This window comes from Felis catus, chromosome C1, assembly GCF_018350175.1.
Source record: "Felis catus isolate Fca126 chromosome C1, F.catus_Fca126_mat1.0, whole genome shotgun sequence".
NCBI classification, from domain to species: Eukaryota; Metazoa; Chordata; class Mammalia; order Carnivora; family Felidae; genus Felis; species Felis catus.
Genome location: NC_058375.1, coordinates 209,821,745 through 209,835,145, shown reverse-complemented (window position 1 = coordinate 209,835,145; position 13,401 = coordinate 209,821,745). Strand labels below are relative to the sequence as shown.

Sequence of the window (13,401 nt, the reverse complement as noted above, 5' to 3'; positions counted from 1 at the left end):
TCAGTGATATCTGACTTTGTCTTTTTATTCATGAAACACAGGCACCAGGAAATAGTCTTAAGTGACATGGATGGCCCGTGGGCTCTAACACTGAGGGCTTCTAGGTGGGTCCTGGGCACCTGGGCAGGACAAGCGGCTGTTACAGTGGCCATTTAAAAGGCACTTTTATGGGGGAAAAATACTTCCTCAAAAGGGCTTTCTCAGCGACCAGCCCACCAAATGACTGCTTTACTCTGCTGGTAGCACCTGCTGCTGCTTGGCTGGCTGGTTAACTAACCCAAGTGACATCTCTGGGAACCTATCCTCTCGCTGGAGAGGCCGCTGTGCGCCCCCAGCGTCAGTGCCACCTGATGTCTAACGGAGTGTGTAGGCGGCGTCCCCGAGGTCTGACCCAGGCCTTTTCAGCCCGACGTCTCTAAAGACAGAGCAATGGAAGAACAAGTCAAGTACGCTGTCAACGCCACCCGCACGTGGGCGCCCAAGAGGCCGAGGTGCTCGGGCAAGGGCGAGCGGACAATACACTCTTACGGCAGCCACGTCGTGTTTCCCGGAAAGTCATCGCGGCCACGTGTCAGGAGGCCGAGGCATGGCTTCTCTCTTCTCGCCAAGCCCCGCACTGGGCACGCCGGACAGAAGGGGGGGCCTGACCTTCCAGGCTGGTGAAAGTCACAGTCTTCAAAACCAGAACGAGGCAGAGGCCTGGAGGAACGGACCTTCCGCCTGTGACACGGGAGGAGGCCGGGAGAAGGGCCCAGAGAGCCGTGGGCTGCTTCCAGAAGTCTGGTTTCAAGACAAGTCAATCTGCTGGTGGATGGAGACCCACAGGGGCCACGGGGTGACGAGCCGAGGCAGATGCGAAATAAAGCTGTACTGTGCTTTTGGTTCAAGTAGGGGCTTGGGAAATGATGAGCCACATGGGCAATGATCACACGACTGGACCACTTTTGCCCAGGATGCCCTGCCCCCTCAGTGGCTGTCAAATCTGTGAAGCCGCTTCCTCCTCATTTCTTCCTCTGGTGAGAGACGGAACCCGTAGGGCAGGGGACCCGGGGGGCTGTTTCCTGTAGTGAGAAAACACAAGGGAGACTCAAACACTGCCCATCCATTGTTCTGACATTTACAGGGTATTGCTTCCTAGGCTTTCAAGGGGGAGAGAAGACAGATGGCTGGGGTGTCATCTTTGTTTCAGCACGAAGCAGAAATGTAACAAACATATTTCAACTTCAGCTGTCAATACTAAGTGTCAGCATCAAGTAAATCTTTTTAGTGCGGTCCAGTCTAGGAGTGTAATCCAGTCCTTTTGAAGATTCTTGACAAATCTCCCCATTTTTATTTTTTCTTCCATCACGCTTCATAATTTGCATCATCTAGCTTCTACAATGTCTCAAGGGCTTTATATTTTATTTTATTTTATTTTATTTTATTTTATTTTATTTTTTCTCATTTCATTTCATTGTATTTTATTTTATTTTTTATGTCCAGAGGTAATTTGTCACTGTGTCTAACTTCCCCACCAAGTATGCTGATTAGTTTCTCTTCAGCAACCTTTGGGTACCCCCCTCTCCCTGCCTCTGCCCGGCTGCCTCCTGCAGCACCCTGCCACCTGCACCCCAGCCAGTGAGAATCAAGTCTGCGTGAAACACACAAACACCACTGAGCATCCAAGGCCACACAGCAAGGGCCCGATTACCACGCTGACCAATTATCTGGGAGAGCAGACAAAAATGCAGGCTTAACATCTGAAAATCAAATGGAAGACCATGGAAATCATCACTGCAAAAGGCTTTCTGCTCATTCTCTAAGACTGGCACCTTTTCCAAGGTGTTTCCAGGTAATATACATTGATATGACCATTGTGGAGCCCAAGATGAAAAAGAGTTGGAGAAAGCAGTGAGAAATTAACCTGCTCGCAAAGACAAATACTGTATGATGTCACTTACACGTGGAATCTGAAAAACTGAACTCCTAACCAGAGAGTAAATGGCGGTTACCAAGGGCTGGGGGTGGAAGAAGTGAGGGTATAAACTTGTAGTGAGTAAATAAATCCTGGAGATCTCAGGTACAGCACTGTGCCTGCAGTCAATATCACTGTATTGGAAACTTCCAAGTTGCTAAGAGGCTACATCAACTGTTCTCAACACAAAGAAGAACTGGTAAATATTGACATGATAAAAATGTTGGCTGATGCTACTGTTGTAATCATATTGCAAGATGTAAGTGTATTAAATCGACATGTTTTACACCTTAAGTTTTTTAAAAATATTTTTTAATGTTTATTTATCTTTGAGGGAGAGAGAGTGCGAGCAGGGGAGGGGGCAGAGAGAGAGGGAGACACAGAATCCCACGCAGGCTCCAGGCTCTGAGCTGTCAGCACACAGCCCGACGTGGGGCTCAAACTCACGAACCGCGAGATCATGACCTGAGCCGAAGTTGGACGCTCAACTGACTGAGTCACCCAGGTGCCCCTGCACACCTTAAATTTACACAATGCTGTACGTCAATAATATCTCAAAAAAAAGTCAGTCTCCTCACTCCACAACAGGAATTTCAGCTGTCAGATGATGAGAAATTTTGAAACGGCAGTCAAAAGGTAACTTTTTTTTTTTTTTCATTTTGTTGCTTCCCTAACACTTAGGCTTATCTGGTTCTCCTTTCCTTTTGAGACCATGGGAGAATTACCCCTCCTGGACACCCTGTGGCCATTCCTGACTAGAAAACCTAAACGTCAAGTGGGCAGGCCTAGCTTCATACTCACTCCTGCTGGCCAAGCTCTACTCGAAGGCTTTTTGGTTCAGAGCAATATATGCCAATTTATCAACCTTCATTAAGGATGGCATTCAAACACAGAACAGGCTCATAAGACTTCCACCATAAAGAGTTCATGAAGTCTAGGGGCGCCTGGGTGGCTCAGTTGGTTAAGCATCTGTGACTTGGGTCATAATCTCGTGGTTCATGGGTTCAAGCCCCGCATCGGGCTCTGTGCTGACCGTTCAGAGTCTGGAGCCTGTTTTGGATTCTGCGTCTCCCTCCCTGCCCCTCGCCTGCTTGCACTCTCTCTCTCTCTCTCTCTCTCTCTCTCTCTCTCTCTCAGAAATAAGCAAACATTTAAAAAGTTATTTAAACAAAAAAGATGAAAAGTTTAACTGGATACGATTTTTGCTATATATGTATTTGAAAAGGAATTTTGTCTTTGTTTCCAAGTGGCAAATGCCTGACATTACAGAGAAACTCATGAATCCAATTACCACTAGTTTATTGCCTGAAACTGTTTCATGAGAGGAGATCCAAATCCTGCTTTCCCTTCAACAGTTGTTTGCAACAATAAGGCACTTGGGAGTGAAGGCCAGTAGTGACACCCCTACCAGCGCGGCAGGGAGGCAGCGGCAGAGCTGTGGACGGGGTCAGGGGCAACGTGGCAGGTGGAGCCTGGGCCACTGGGCATGAGCCCGTGGAAGCGGCAGGAGTGCTTGGCCTCCCAAAGGGAATCATGGTGTCCACAGCAGAAAGGTGGAGAGCTGAGGCTTCCATGGATGGAGACGCAGGGAAGGGCTCAGAGCTGTAGGCCGTGGGGGCTCCTGGGGCCCGCGAAACGAGCAGCTCGCACACGTGCACTTGGGACCTGCTCGAGGGGCAGTCGGGGAGGGCGGGGCCGAGCCAACGGAAGTGCCGCGCAAGCAAGCAGAGAACTCCCATCAGGGGAACAAGCATCACTCTTCTGCTCCTAGAGCTTTTCTAAGGTGCCCTATTTCAGTCAGCTTTCACTCCCAGTTTCAGGACCCCAAGTTTACAGACGAGGAAACTGGCTCACAGAGTGTTGGGGACACACACGAGGTCACGTCTACCCGCTTTCCCACTACCCCTACACCGGCTGTCACCTCTGACGCCATCCCCGTGAGCTCCTGCCCAAACCCACGCGGACATGGGAGCTCCTCCCATTTGGAAATAGAAAAGGAAGGTCCAGCCTTGAGCCCTCAACTCCACACGACTCTGCTGTCACCACAGATATGACTACAAGGCTCCCACAGGGGCCCCTGAAATTCCTAACTTTCCAGGACCACCAGAGGGCCCGGATTGTAACAGTAAAACCCGGTTTGTAATCAGGCCCGATTTTATGGGTATTTAAAGCCTGTGCTTTGGGCCAGCAAGGCCTCTGCTACCCATTCAAGTCTCAGCTAAGCTTCGTCTTCCACCCCCTGCTTTTCATTTACTCTTAAAACTGTTTCTGTGTTTCTAGAGTTTCCACTTATGTCATATGGTCTTTTACTTCTCTCCACAGCCTCCACGGGGCTCTACAAGGCATTTCTCAAAGGGTCTTAGAAATGTTTACAATATGTACTTATATTTTTTAAGTGTATTTATTTATTTTGAGAGAGACAGAGGGAGAGGAAGGGGCAGAGAGAGAGGGATAAAGAGAGAGAGAGAGGGAGAGAGAGAGAGAGAATCCCAAGCGGGCTCTGCACTGATGCAGGGCTCGAACCCACACACTGCGAGATCACAACCTGAGCTGAAACCAAGAGTCAGATGCTCAACCAACTGAGCCAGCCAGGTGCCCCTGTAACATTTGTTAAGCGCTTGGCAAAGGTGTGGACGGGCCTCAGCTGGGTGGTGGGAGAAGGTACAGCCCCCATCCCCGGGGACGTGATGGGAAAGGTGTTCATAGGATGTCATCAGATGCTTCCAGCCCTGCCTGGAACCGGAAGGGACACCCCAGGCCAGTCTCCATTTTGCAGGTTCTAGTAGGCTCCTTTGTGAGGGGAGGCTGCTCAAACAGGTGATGGCTGGGTCCCTTCCAAGACTGTGAGGTCTGACCACCAGGGACAAAATCCGGACTCCTCCACTCATAGCTATACATCCCTGAGCAAGCTGGTTATCTTCACTAGGCCTTAGCTCCCCTATCCATAAAATAGGAATAAAGGGATTCCTTTGCTGGGCTGTTGAGAGGCAAGAAAAGAAATGCTACAAATAAAATGCTTAGCTGAGCCCCAGGCACGCAGGCAGTGCCTGATGAGTGCTGGTTGTTATAATTTTTCATGTCTACCACCATCATGAGTCACGTGTCACATGTCTACTTGTTAGTATCGTTAAGTAACTTGGTGGAAGACACAAAATAAAATGACTTCTTAAAAGACAGTGCCCAATTCTATTGGGCAGCATTTTGGCAGCATTTTGTATAAAATGTGGAGTTGCTGCTTACTAAATATTTGCCTTCAAAGAAACAGATACAAAAAGGAAAAAGGTAATTAACAACCTCCAGTTAACAGCATCTTTTGTAACAACACAGGAGACTTTTCAGTCCCTGGGAAAGCTGGTGGGCCCAGCCAAGACCTCCTTTTTTCTGCCGAGTTAAATCACGCACTGAACATTTACAGGCCTGGGTGAGACAGCCTTGCTCTGGTGAACTTGGTACAGAGTATTAGTATTTATGAGCCCTGCCTCCGTGTCCTTGTAAATGGAGGTCAGCCCTCAATGTTACTCAGAGAAACAGCGAGCATGCTTCAAAGAACCTCAGGAACAGTGCCCAGTTTAAGATGATTTAGCTCAATTATAGCACCAGTAGTGAGATCATAAGATTTATTGATTCATGGTTCTTGATGGAAAAATTTTCAGTTCTCTACCCTTATGTATAATGCAGTAACTTCTGCAATTACATCCAGATAAGAATTGCTAAAAAGAGCACCATGAGTTGATGGCCATTTTCCCTCCCGTACGCCATCCCTGTAAATAGAGATGTTTAATTTGCTGGTATTCACAGATCCTGCCCATGATCTGATGAGCACACTGTACGATTCAGTGAAATTAGACTGATGTGAGTCACAGGATGGCGTATCTTTCCCTTACAGTAGGGAGCTAAAGAGGCAATCACTTTAAAAAAAAAACCAACAACAACCAGGAAACCTCTAAATAAATCACCAGTGTTCTCAGGGATTTCTATTGTCAAATGAGGGCAGCAGCATGGGATACACATTCTCTCTTTTAAGGTTACTTTATTAGTATTCCATGAATTACAAAGCTTCCAAAATGCCTTCTGAAAGGATGGTTGCTAAGTCATTTACTGACAACGACCAACAAGGCTGGAAGAAATCCTAACAATTTGGCAAGACATTCTCTGAAAAGGGGAGATACTTAAGGACATAAGACCACTTTACTTTTTGAGTCACTAATTATAATACATATCTGTCTGTCTGTCTATCTATCTCTTTAAAAAGAGTCTGAAGTTCACCTAAAACCTCGTAACTCCATACAAATGGAAGCATCATCATGGTTTACAAGAAAGGTAACATTTAGAAGTGACTTGAGAGGGAAAATATTCCCATTTCTACTCCTCAACCAATCGAGTCAGCCACAGTGGGGATTTCTTGGTTTTGAACTTCTATCTGGAATCTCAAAATGAGAAGCTTTGAAATGGAGATCCACTCAATGGCTACTTTGCCTCTCTGACCTTAAGTCAGTTAATTTTGGAAATCTTTAGGGCTACAATAGACTTACAATACATAGGCTATAATTCAGTGAGCAAGTCAAGTAACCTAAAATATTGGCTCTACTAGGTCAGGTCTAGTGTTTCTTCCAATACAGACAATGTACAGTCTGACCTCTGGAACAGAAAGTTCCGGAGACAAGAAACATCTGTTGGGCCATTACTAAATGCTCACCCTTCTTATTCTCCCTCCTTTTTAAAAAGTGCACAGCTTAGTTAGTTTTCATGAACTGAACATGTGGGACCAATACCTAGATCAAAATACAGACCACTTCTGGGGCACCTGAAGTTAAACGTCCAACTTCAGCTCACATCATGATCTCATGGTTCGTGAGTTGGAGCCCCACACTGGGCTCTGCGCTGACAGCTCGGAGCCTGGAGCCTGCTTCAGATTCCGGGTCTCCCCCTCTCTCTGCCCCACCCCAGCTGTGCTCTGTCTCTGTCTCTCAAAAAGGAATAAACGTTAAAAAAAAATACAGAACATTTCCGACACTCGTCAATCTCTGCACGTGCCCTTTTAAGTCACTGCTCCCAACTAAAGAGAACCCACAACCCTGATTTCTGACCGGTGGAGACTCCTTTATTTTCATGCATAAATGGATTCATACACTATGTAACCTTTGTGAGTGGTTTCCTTTTATATTATGTTTGTGATCCACATTGTGTATGTGGTTTTTATTCTACCTGTGCCCCCAAGTGGAACTTCCCTATTTATAGACAGAGGAACTGAGGCTTAGAGATTTCAAGTAACTTGCCAAGACTACACAGCTGGGTCAGTGGCAGAGTCAGGACTCCATCCCAGGAAGGCCCCTTTCTACTCTGTTCTAGATTTGATGTGTGTGAGTGTGTTCCTTAATCCCCAACCAGACTCTGTAAACCTGAACAATACTATTGCCTTAATCGTGACTTGGAGACAGGATCTGAAGTCTGCCTCTGCCTTGGACAAGACTCAGTGTAAACAGTAACCACTCTTGGGTTACTAAAGGGACCTGGGATTAGGATCTCCTTTGACGAGGCATCGTTTTAGCAACGGGCCCAGCCGCAAAGGGCAGCCTTGGTAGTTCACCATCAAGTGATACTATACACAAGAGAACAGTTTGTAACTTCTTACACAGACAGTTTTCGATGCACTTTCTACCTCACTGTGCTGGAGGAGCATCAAGGGAGGAAGGAGAGGCTGAGCGTCCACCTGTCATTAGCAGTCACTGGCATATGACACTTTTCAACTTGAGTGTAGCTGACACGCGATGTTAGACTAGTTCCAGGTGTACGACCTAGTGATTCGACGGTCCTGTCCATGATGCTGTGCTCACCACAGTGGAGCCCCCCGTCTGTCACCACACCACGCTATTACAATACTATCCGTATTGTGACTACCAGTCACTACCAGTGACTATATTCCCTGTGTTGTGCCTTTTAGCCTCATGACGTGTTCATCCCGTAACAGGAAGCCTGTATCTCCCACTCCCTGTCACCCATGTGCCCATCCCCCCCCCCCCCCCCCCCCCCAACCAGCAACTTGTTCTCTGTATTTATGGGTCTGTTTCTGCTTTTGGTCTATTCAGTTACTTTTTAGATTCCACACATAAGTGAAATCATATGTCTTTCTCTGACTTATTTCACTTAGTGCAATGCCCTGTGTAGGTCCATCCATGTTGTCACAAATGGCAAGACCTCAGCCTTTTTTTTTTTTTTACGGCTAACACTCCATTATGTATTTAAATTTTTAAAAAATATTTATTCATTTTTGAGGGACAGAGAGACAGAGCGTGAGCAGGGAGAGAGAGAGGGAGACAGAATCCGAAGCGGGCTCCAGGCTCCGTGCTGTCAGCACAGAGCCCGACGCAGGGCTCAAACTCACAGACCACGAAATCATGACCTGAGCTGAAGTCGGACGCTTAACCAACTGAGCCACCCAGGCACCCATAACACTCCATTATATATTATATCACATCTCCTTTATCCATTCGTCTATCAATGGACACTTGGGTTGTTCATGGAATTTTTGTTTAAACAAATGAATGTGAATTTTAATACTAAAAAACTTTCCTCTTTTTAAGATCTGTCTTAAATCCTTTGAAAATTCCATCACTGTCTCAACAGTTTATCATAAGATTTTCATGACACTAACGATGATTTTCAAACACTTTTTTTCATACATTTAACGATGCTTTAGAATGTTCCAAACTTTCCTTGATCTAAAGTGTTTCTTTGACCAAAATGCCATTTGGTCAGCAGTCTGTAGGTACCTCCGTTTACCCATCCTATCAGCTGATTCTGGAAACTGAGAAGAGGTTGACTATGTCTAAGAATATCTGTATACTTCAGGACTGTATTTTCCCCCCCAAATTCAAAACCATGTAGGGTTATTCACTGGACAAATATGTACAAACTCTTGGAAAACTAAACACAGGGCTCCCTGAGGGCAGAGGTCTCTCACTTCTGCATTCTCATTGCCTAGCACAGATGAGGGGCCCGACGTGTCTGGTTGGGGTGACAGAAACCACACGTGGGCCTTGTCTCGAGACACAGGTGGGAGAACACGCTTTACAGCCGACAAAAAGGAACCGAAGGTAGGACTTCCCATCTGTGCGGAAAGAGCGCGTTCTGATAAAAAAAACGTAGGTATGTGAGCAGGGAGAGGCTAGGAAAAAGATGAAGACCCTTCGGGAAATGAAAACTCCACAGTCTTCTCAGAAGCTCCGGGGCCAGCGTGTCCACTTGGCCTCAGGGGGAGGCTGCCGACAGGACATTTCTGATGGAGATTCCACACCCGTGTGCAGAGGGGGCAGCTGCTGAGCTCGCCCCACCAGGCCTGCATCTCTGCCGGACCCCGCTCTGGGGACCCTCAGGGGCGACACAGGATTGCCCAGGTCCAGATGGCTCTCTGCTCCAGGCTCTGGACTCCTCGGCCCTTTGTCAGCCCGACCCTCTGGCCTTTCTCTCTTGGGCAGGGGCTCACCAGTGGGGAGACCCACAGGCAGAAAGGGGCTTCTAGTGGCTTCTTCAGAGCTCAGATACAAGTCCTTCTGCCAACTCCTCATGCTTCTTGATCTTTTTTTTTTTTAATTTTCATAACTTTTAATTTCATTATTTAAAAAAGGAGAGGACAGGGATGCCTGGGTGGCTCAGTCGGTTAAGAGTCCGACTTCGGCTCAGGTCATGATCTCATAGTTAGTGGGTTCGAGCCCCATCATTGGGCTCTGTGCTGACAGCTTGGAGCCCGGAGCCTGCTTCGGATTCTGTGTCTCCCTCTGTCTCTGCCCCTCCCCCACTCACGCTCTGTGTGTCTCTCAAAAATAAATAAACATTAAAAATTTTTTTTAAAAGGGACAGTAGGTAAAAGAATGAACTATAATAAATTGAGCTTGACAAGATAAAAAACTGCCTCCTCCCGAGACACATAGAGTTCTGGCCCCACTTGCCTGCCACTTGCTATGACATTCACCCTAAAGAGTGGTCGTGGTGTTTTCCCTTCCTGGCTTTCAGCAGCCCCAGCCCTGTGGGCACAGTTACCACCCCACAGCAACCGACTGGCCACTGAAGGCGGAAGTCACAGTCGGGGTCCCGGCCCTTCAACGGGGCCAATGCAAGATGTCTGGACACAGCCAGACGGTCTCGGAGACACCACTCACTGGAGAGTTGCCCAGTATGCTGCTGTGGTCCTTAAACACTAGTGAACATCATAAAGGAAAACTGGTTAAAAACACAGATTACGAGATCCCACTGGTAGAGATTCTTGTGCTGGAGCCCAAGAAGCTGCATTTTAATGAGCACCCAAGTGATTCTGTTGCAGGCAGTGTATCAAATCACTGAGAATTGCTGTCGGAAAAAAAAAGACGCTTCACCAGACCTGGGCTCACATCCTGACCCTGCCAGGACCTTGGACAAGTCATTCCCCAGGCCCCCCCACACCCCCCAGCCCCTGCTCCCAACCCTCCAGGTGTTGGGCTCATCTGTGCCATGAAGGTGCTGGACTGGACATTTTGCCCCCCTGCACAGAGATGCCATGACTTGTCCGGTTCCCAGTGAGACATCAGGCTGGCTGGGCTAAGACTGCAATGGGGGACACCAGCCACCGGCCTTTACTGCCTGCAGCCCGGGTGGCTCACTCTGGAGGATCCCGCCTGCCCTGCTGGCCGGCCTGTCGGTGACTTCTGGCATCTGGACACACAACTGGCCGTGCTATGCTCCTTGACAATGTCCTCCAGCTCAGCTGGTCTATCTCGGTGCCCCTCCACTCTGACATTTTAATTTTCAGTAAACTTTTTTATTTTGGAACAGTTTTACATTTGCAGAAAAGTTACAAAGATAACAGAGATGATTCAATTCCCCTAATGTTAACAGCTTACGTTATGACAGTATAGTTGTCAAAGGTAAGGGATCATTTATAGGCATGGGTGCATTACTACGAACTAAATTGCAAGTTTCACTTGGATTTTTACCAGTTTTCCCACTAATTTCCTTTTTCTGTACTAGGATCCGTTTGGAACATTTAGTTGTCATGTCTCCTTAGCCTCTTCTGGCCTGTGGCAACTTCTCCATCTTTTCTTGCTTCCTATGACCTTGACCATCTTGAGGAAGTCCAGCCAGGTAGCCTGTAGAATGTCCCTCAGTGGGGTTTGTCTTATGTTTTTCCTCATGCTTAGACTGAGGTTATGGATCTTAAGAAGAAGTCACAGAGGTCAAGTACTCTTCCCATCCTGTAATAGCCGGGGCTCCTGCTATCAACATGACTAGCCACTGGGGGGGCGGGTAACCTTGAGTACTTGGTTAAGTAGTGTTTGCCACATTCCTCCACTTTTTAAACTTGTCTGATGAGTTCCGAGGGAATAAAGCTTTGAGTCTCTCCAGGAATGACCAGGATAAAATGGAAGAAGTGGGAGTAGGTACTTCAAGGAGGCTTGGTCACCTGTTGGGGAATGACTGCATAGGGTGGGGGTCGTCCCTGACCTTCACTGGGCCCCAGGTCCCTGGATTCCAGGTGAAGGGGCTCCAACACTGGTGTGAATGTATGAATCACCACGAGGGCTGGAGAGAGTTTCCGATTCTGTAGGCTTGGCATGGAGCCCAGGCCATTGTATTTTTAATGAGCTCCCAGGTGATTCGGACCTACAGTAGCTCTGGGGAACCAATGAGCTGCAGCTTAGATTTTTCTTTCAACTAAAAATATCCACCTTGGGTTTGCTTCCAGTTTTTACACTTGCCAGCAGGTGGACCCAGAGGCCTGTGACACGGAGTCCACTGAAGAAAACTAGGGCAAATTCCAGTCAACAAAGCATTCCGCCTCGTAAGCAGAACTGGGGTTATTTTGAAACAGATGGGCTCTACAGAGGCTGCCGCACTGAATATTATGGAGCTGTTTATTGTCTAGATGGTCTGGATTATCTGCCAGCATCTAGCAGTTTCTCTGTCACATCAGACTTCTTCAAGAGCAGAGGAGGAGACGGACGAGGCACTCAGAGAGGGTTAGACGTGGTTATGGATGTGGATGCGGAGTCGGATATTTTAACCGGCTCTAAACTCAGAATCTACTCTCGCTACTGTGCTTACTGCTTTGCATCACGGAGGGCTTTTTACTGCAAGGGTCTGTATCCCCCTAACTCCAGGTTAGAAGAGGTAAACAAACACAATCTGTGGGAATAAGACAACCGTGGATGCAGTGATACTAAAAACGACTTATTGTAAAACCTAACCAAAGCGGTAATGTTTCCCGGTCCACACTGTCACCCCAATGCCACTTATACTTGCCCCCAGTCTTCTTTCCTTCTGCCCCCTCTCCTTGTACCGCCCCAGCAGAATAGCAGGAGGGAGGAAGTGAGATAAACAAGGGCCATACGACTGTGCCTGATGCAGCGGTTCCGCGCGTGCAGGGCCAGGACTTATAAACGGAGTGTTCTGTGAGTCCTGGAAATCTGCAAAGAACTCCAGCATCCATGGCTCCTCCCTGGAGGATGTTTTCAATTCCTTAGCCCATGACCTCAGACACTTAGCTGCTGTCCTGGCCAGCCCAGGCCCAGAGGGGCCACGAAGGGGTCTTTGAAGCTGGCGGCTTGGTAATTGGTGGTCTGGCTGTCTCTGCGGCTGGACAGTCCCCAGGGGTTGGAGGGATACCGAGAGGGGCTTCCTGGCGGACGAGGCCCTGCCTGAGATGGTGGGCTCCTCACTGCCTGGGCCACCAGCTCCCCCGGCTCCACGGGATAAAATGCCAGGTGCATAGTCCACCCCCACCCCCGCCTCGCGTGCAGGGGGAGGCCCTTCGCCCAGAAACGACAAGCTCCCTAATGCTATTGCTTTTCGCCTCGGCTTTCAAAGCCCCTCTTCACACAGAGGTACAGAGACGCGTCTGTGATGACATTTAGACCTACTTCATTTTTTTCCTCACTCCCTCTCCCTCGAGTTTCAAATCAGAGACAGCTCAAGTTTCAGCTCTGGAAGCAAAGGCCCAAAATAATGTTTTCATTGACTTTTGAAATCACAGCCCATTTAAAATTAGACAATATTTCACTCAGAAACCTCAGTCTTCTGAAAACACCGTTTAGCCTTGGGGAATGAAAAAAAAATACAAATAAACATCATCCCAAGAAATCACGGGGTAAGGAAAAAAATGTGGAGAGCTAATGTGAGAACTTTGGAAAGGGACAAGGGAACTTGGGTTGACAACCTCTGCTGACAGCGACTACTCAGGGGTCAAGTCCAGCTCTCCCTGGACAACCACTGCAGGTAACTGGGTGTGTCACGAGAAACGAGGAGCCTCGGGAGGCAAGGGGGTTGGGATGGCTGGTCCCCAGGCTCGGTGGCCACAGCGACCCAATGCTTCCATGTCACAGTCCTGCGAGAAACATGGCATAATGAAGCACCAAAGGCCAGATACTGGCCCTAGAGGAGGAAGTCCCAAAGTCTGATGTAGAGAAGCTTGGTGAGAG

General features: G+C 48.0%; 1 protein-coding gene across 6 annotated transcripts in view; it reads right to left on the bottom strand.

Annotated features, from left to right (window-relative positions):
* Window positions 1–13,401, bottom strand: part of RHBDD1 (rhomboid domain containing 1) — a 133,696-nt gene continuing 120,295 nt past the window's right edge. For 4 of the 6 annotated variants that reach the window (XM_045034556.1, XM_045034557.1, XM_045034555.1 and 1 more), the window contains one exon: window positions 8,622–8,752. In XM_045034556.1, coding sequence (XP_044890491.1) covers window positions 8,637–8,752 — 116 coding nt within the window. In that variant the 3' untranslated portion in view covers window positions 8,622–8,636. Of the gene's footprint in view, window positions 1,062–8,621; window positions 8,753–13,401 lie in introns of those variants that run through there. The other 2 variants (XM_023259746.2, XR_002744947.2) reach the window with 1 other exon arrangement.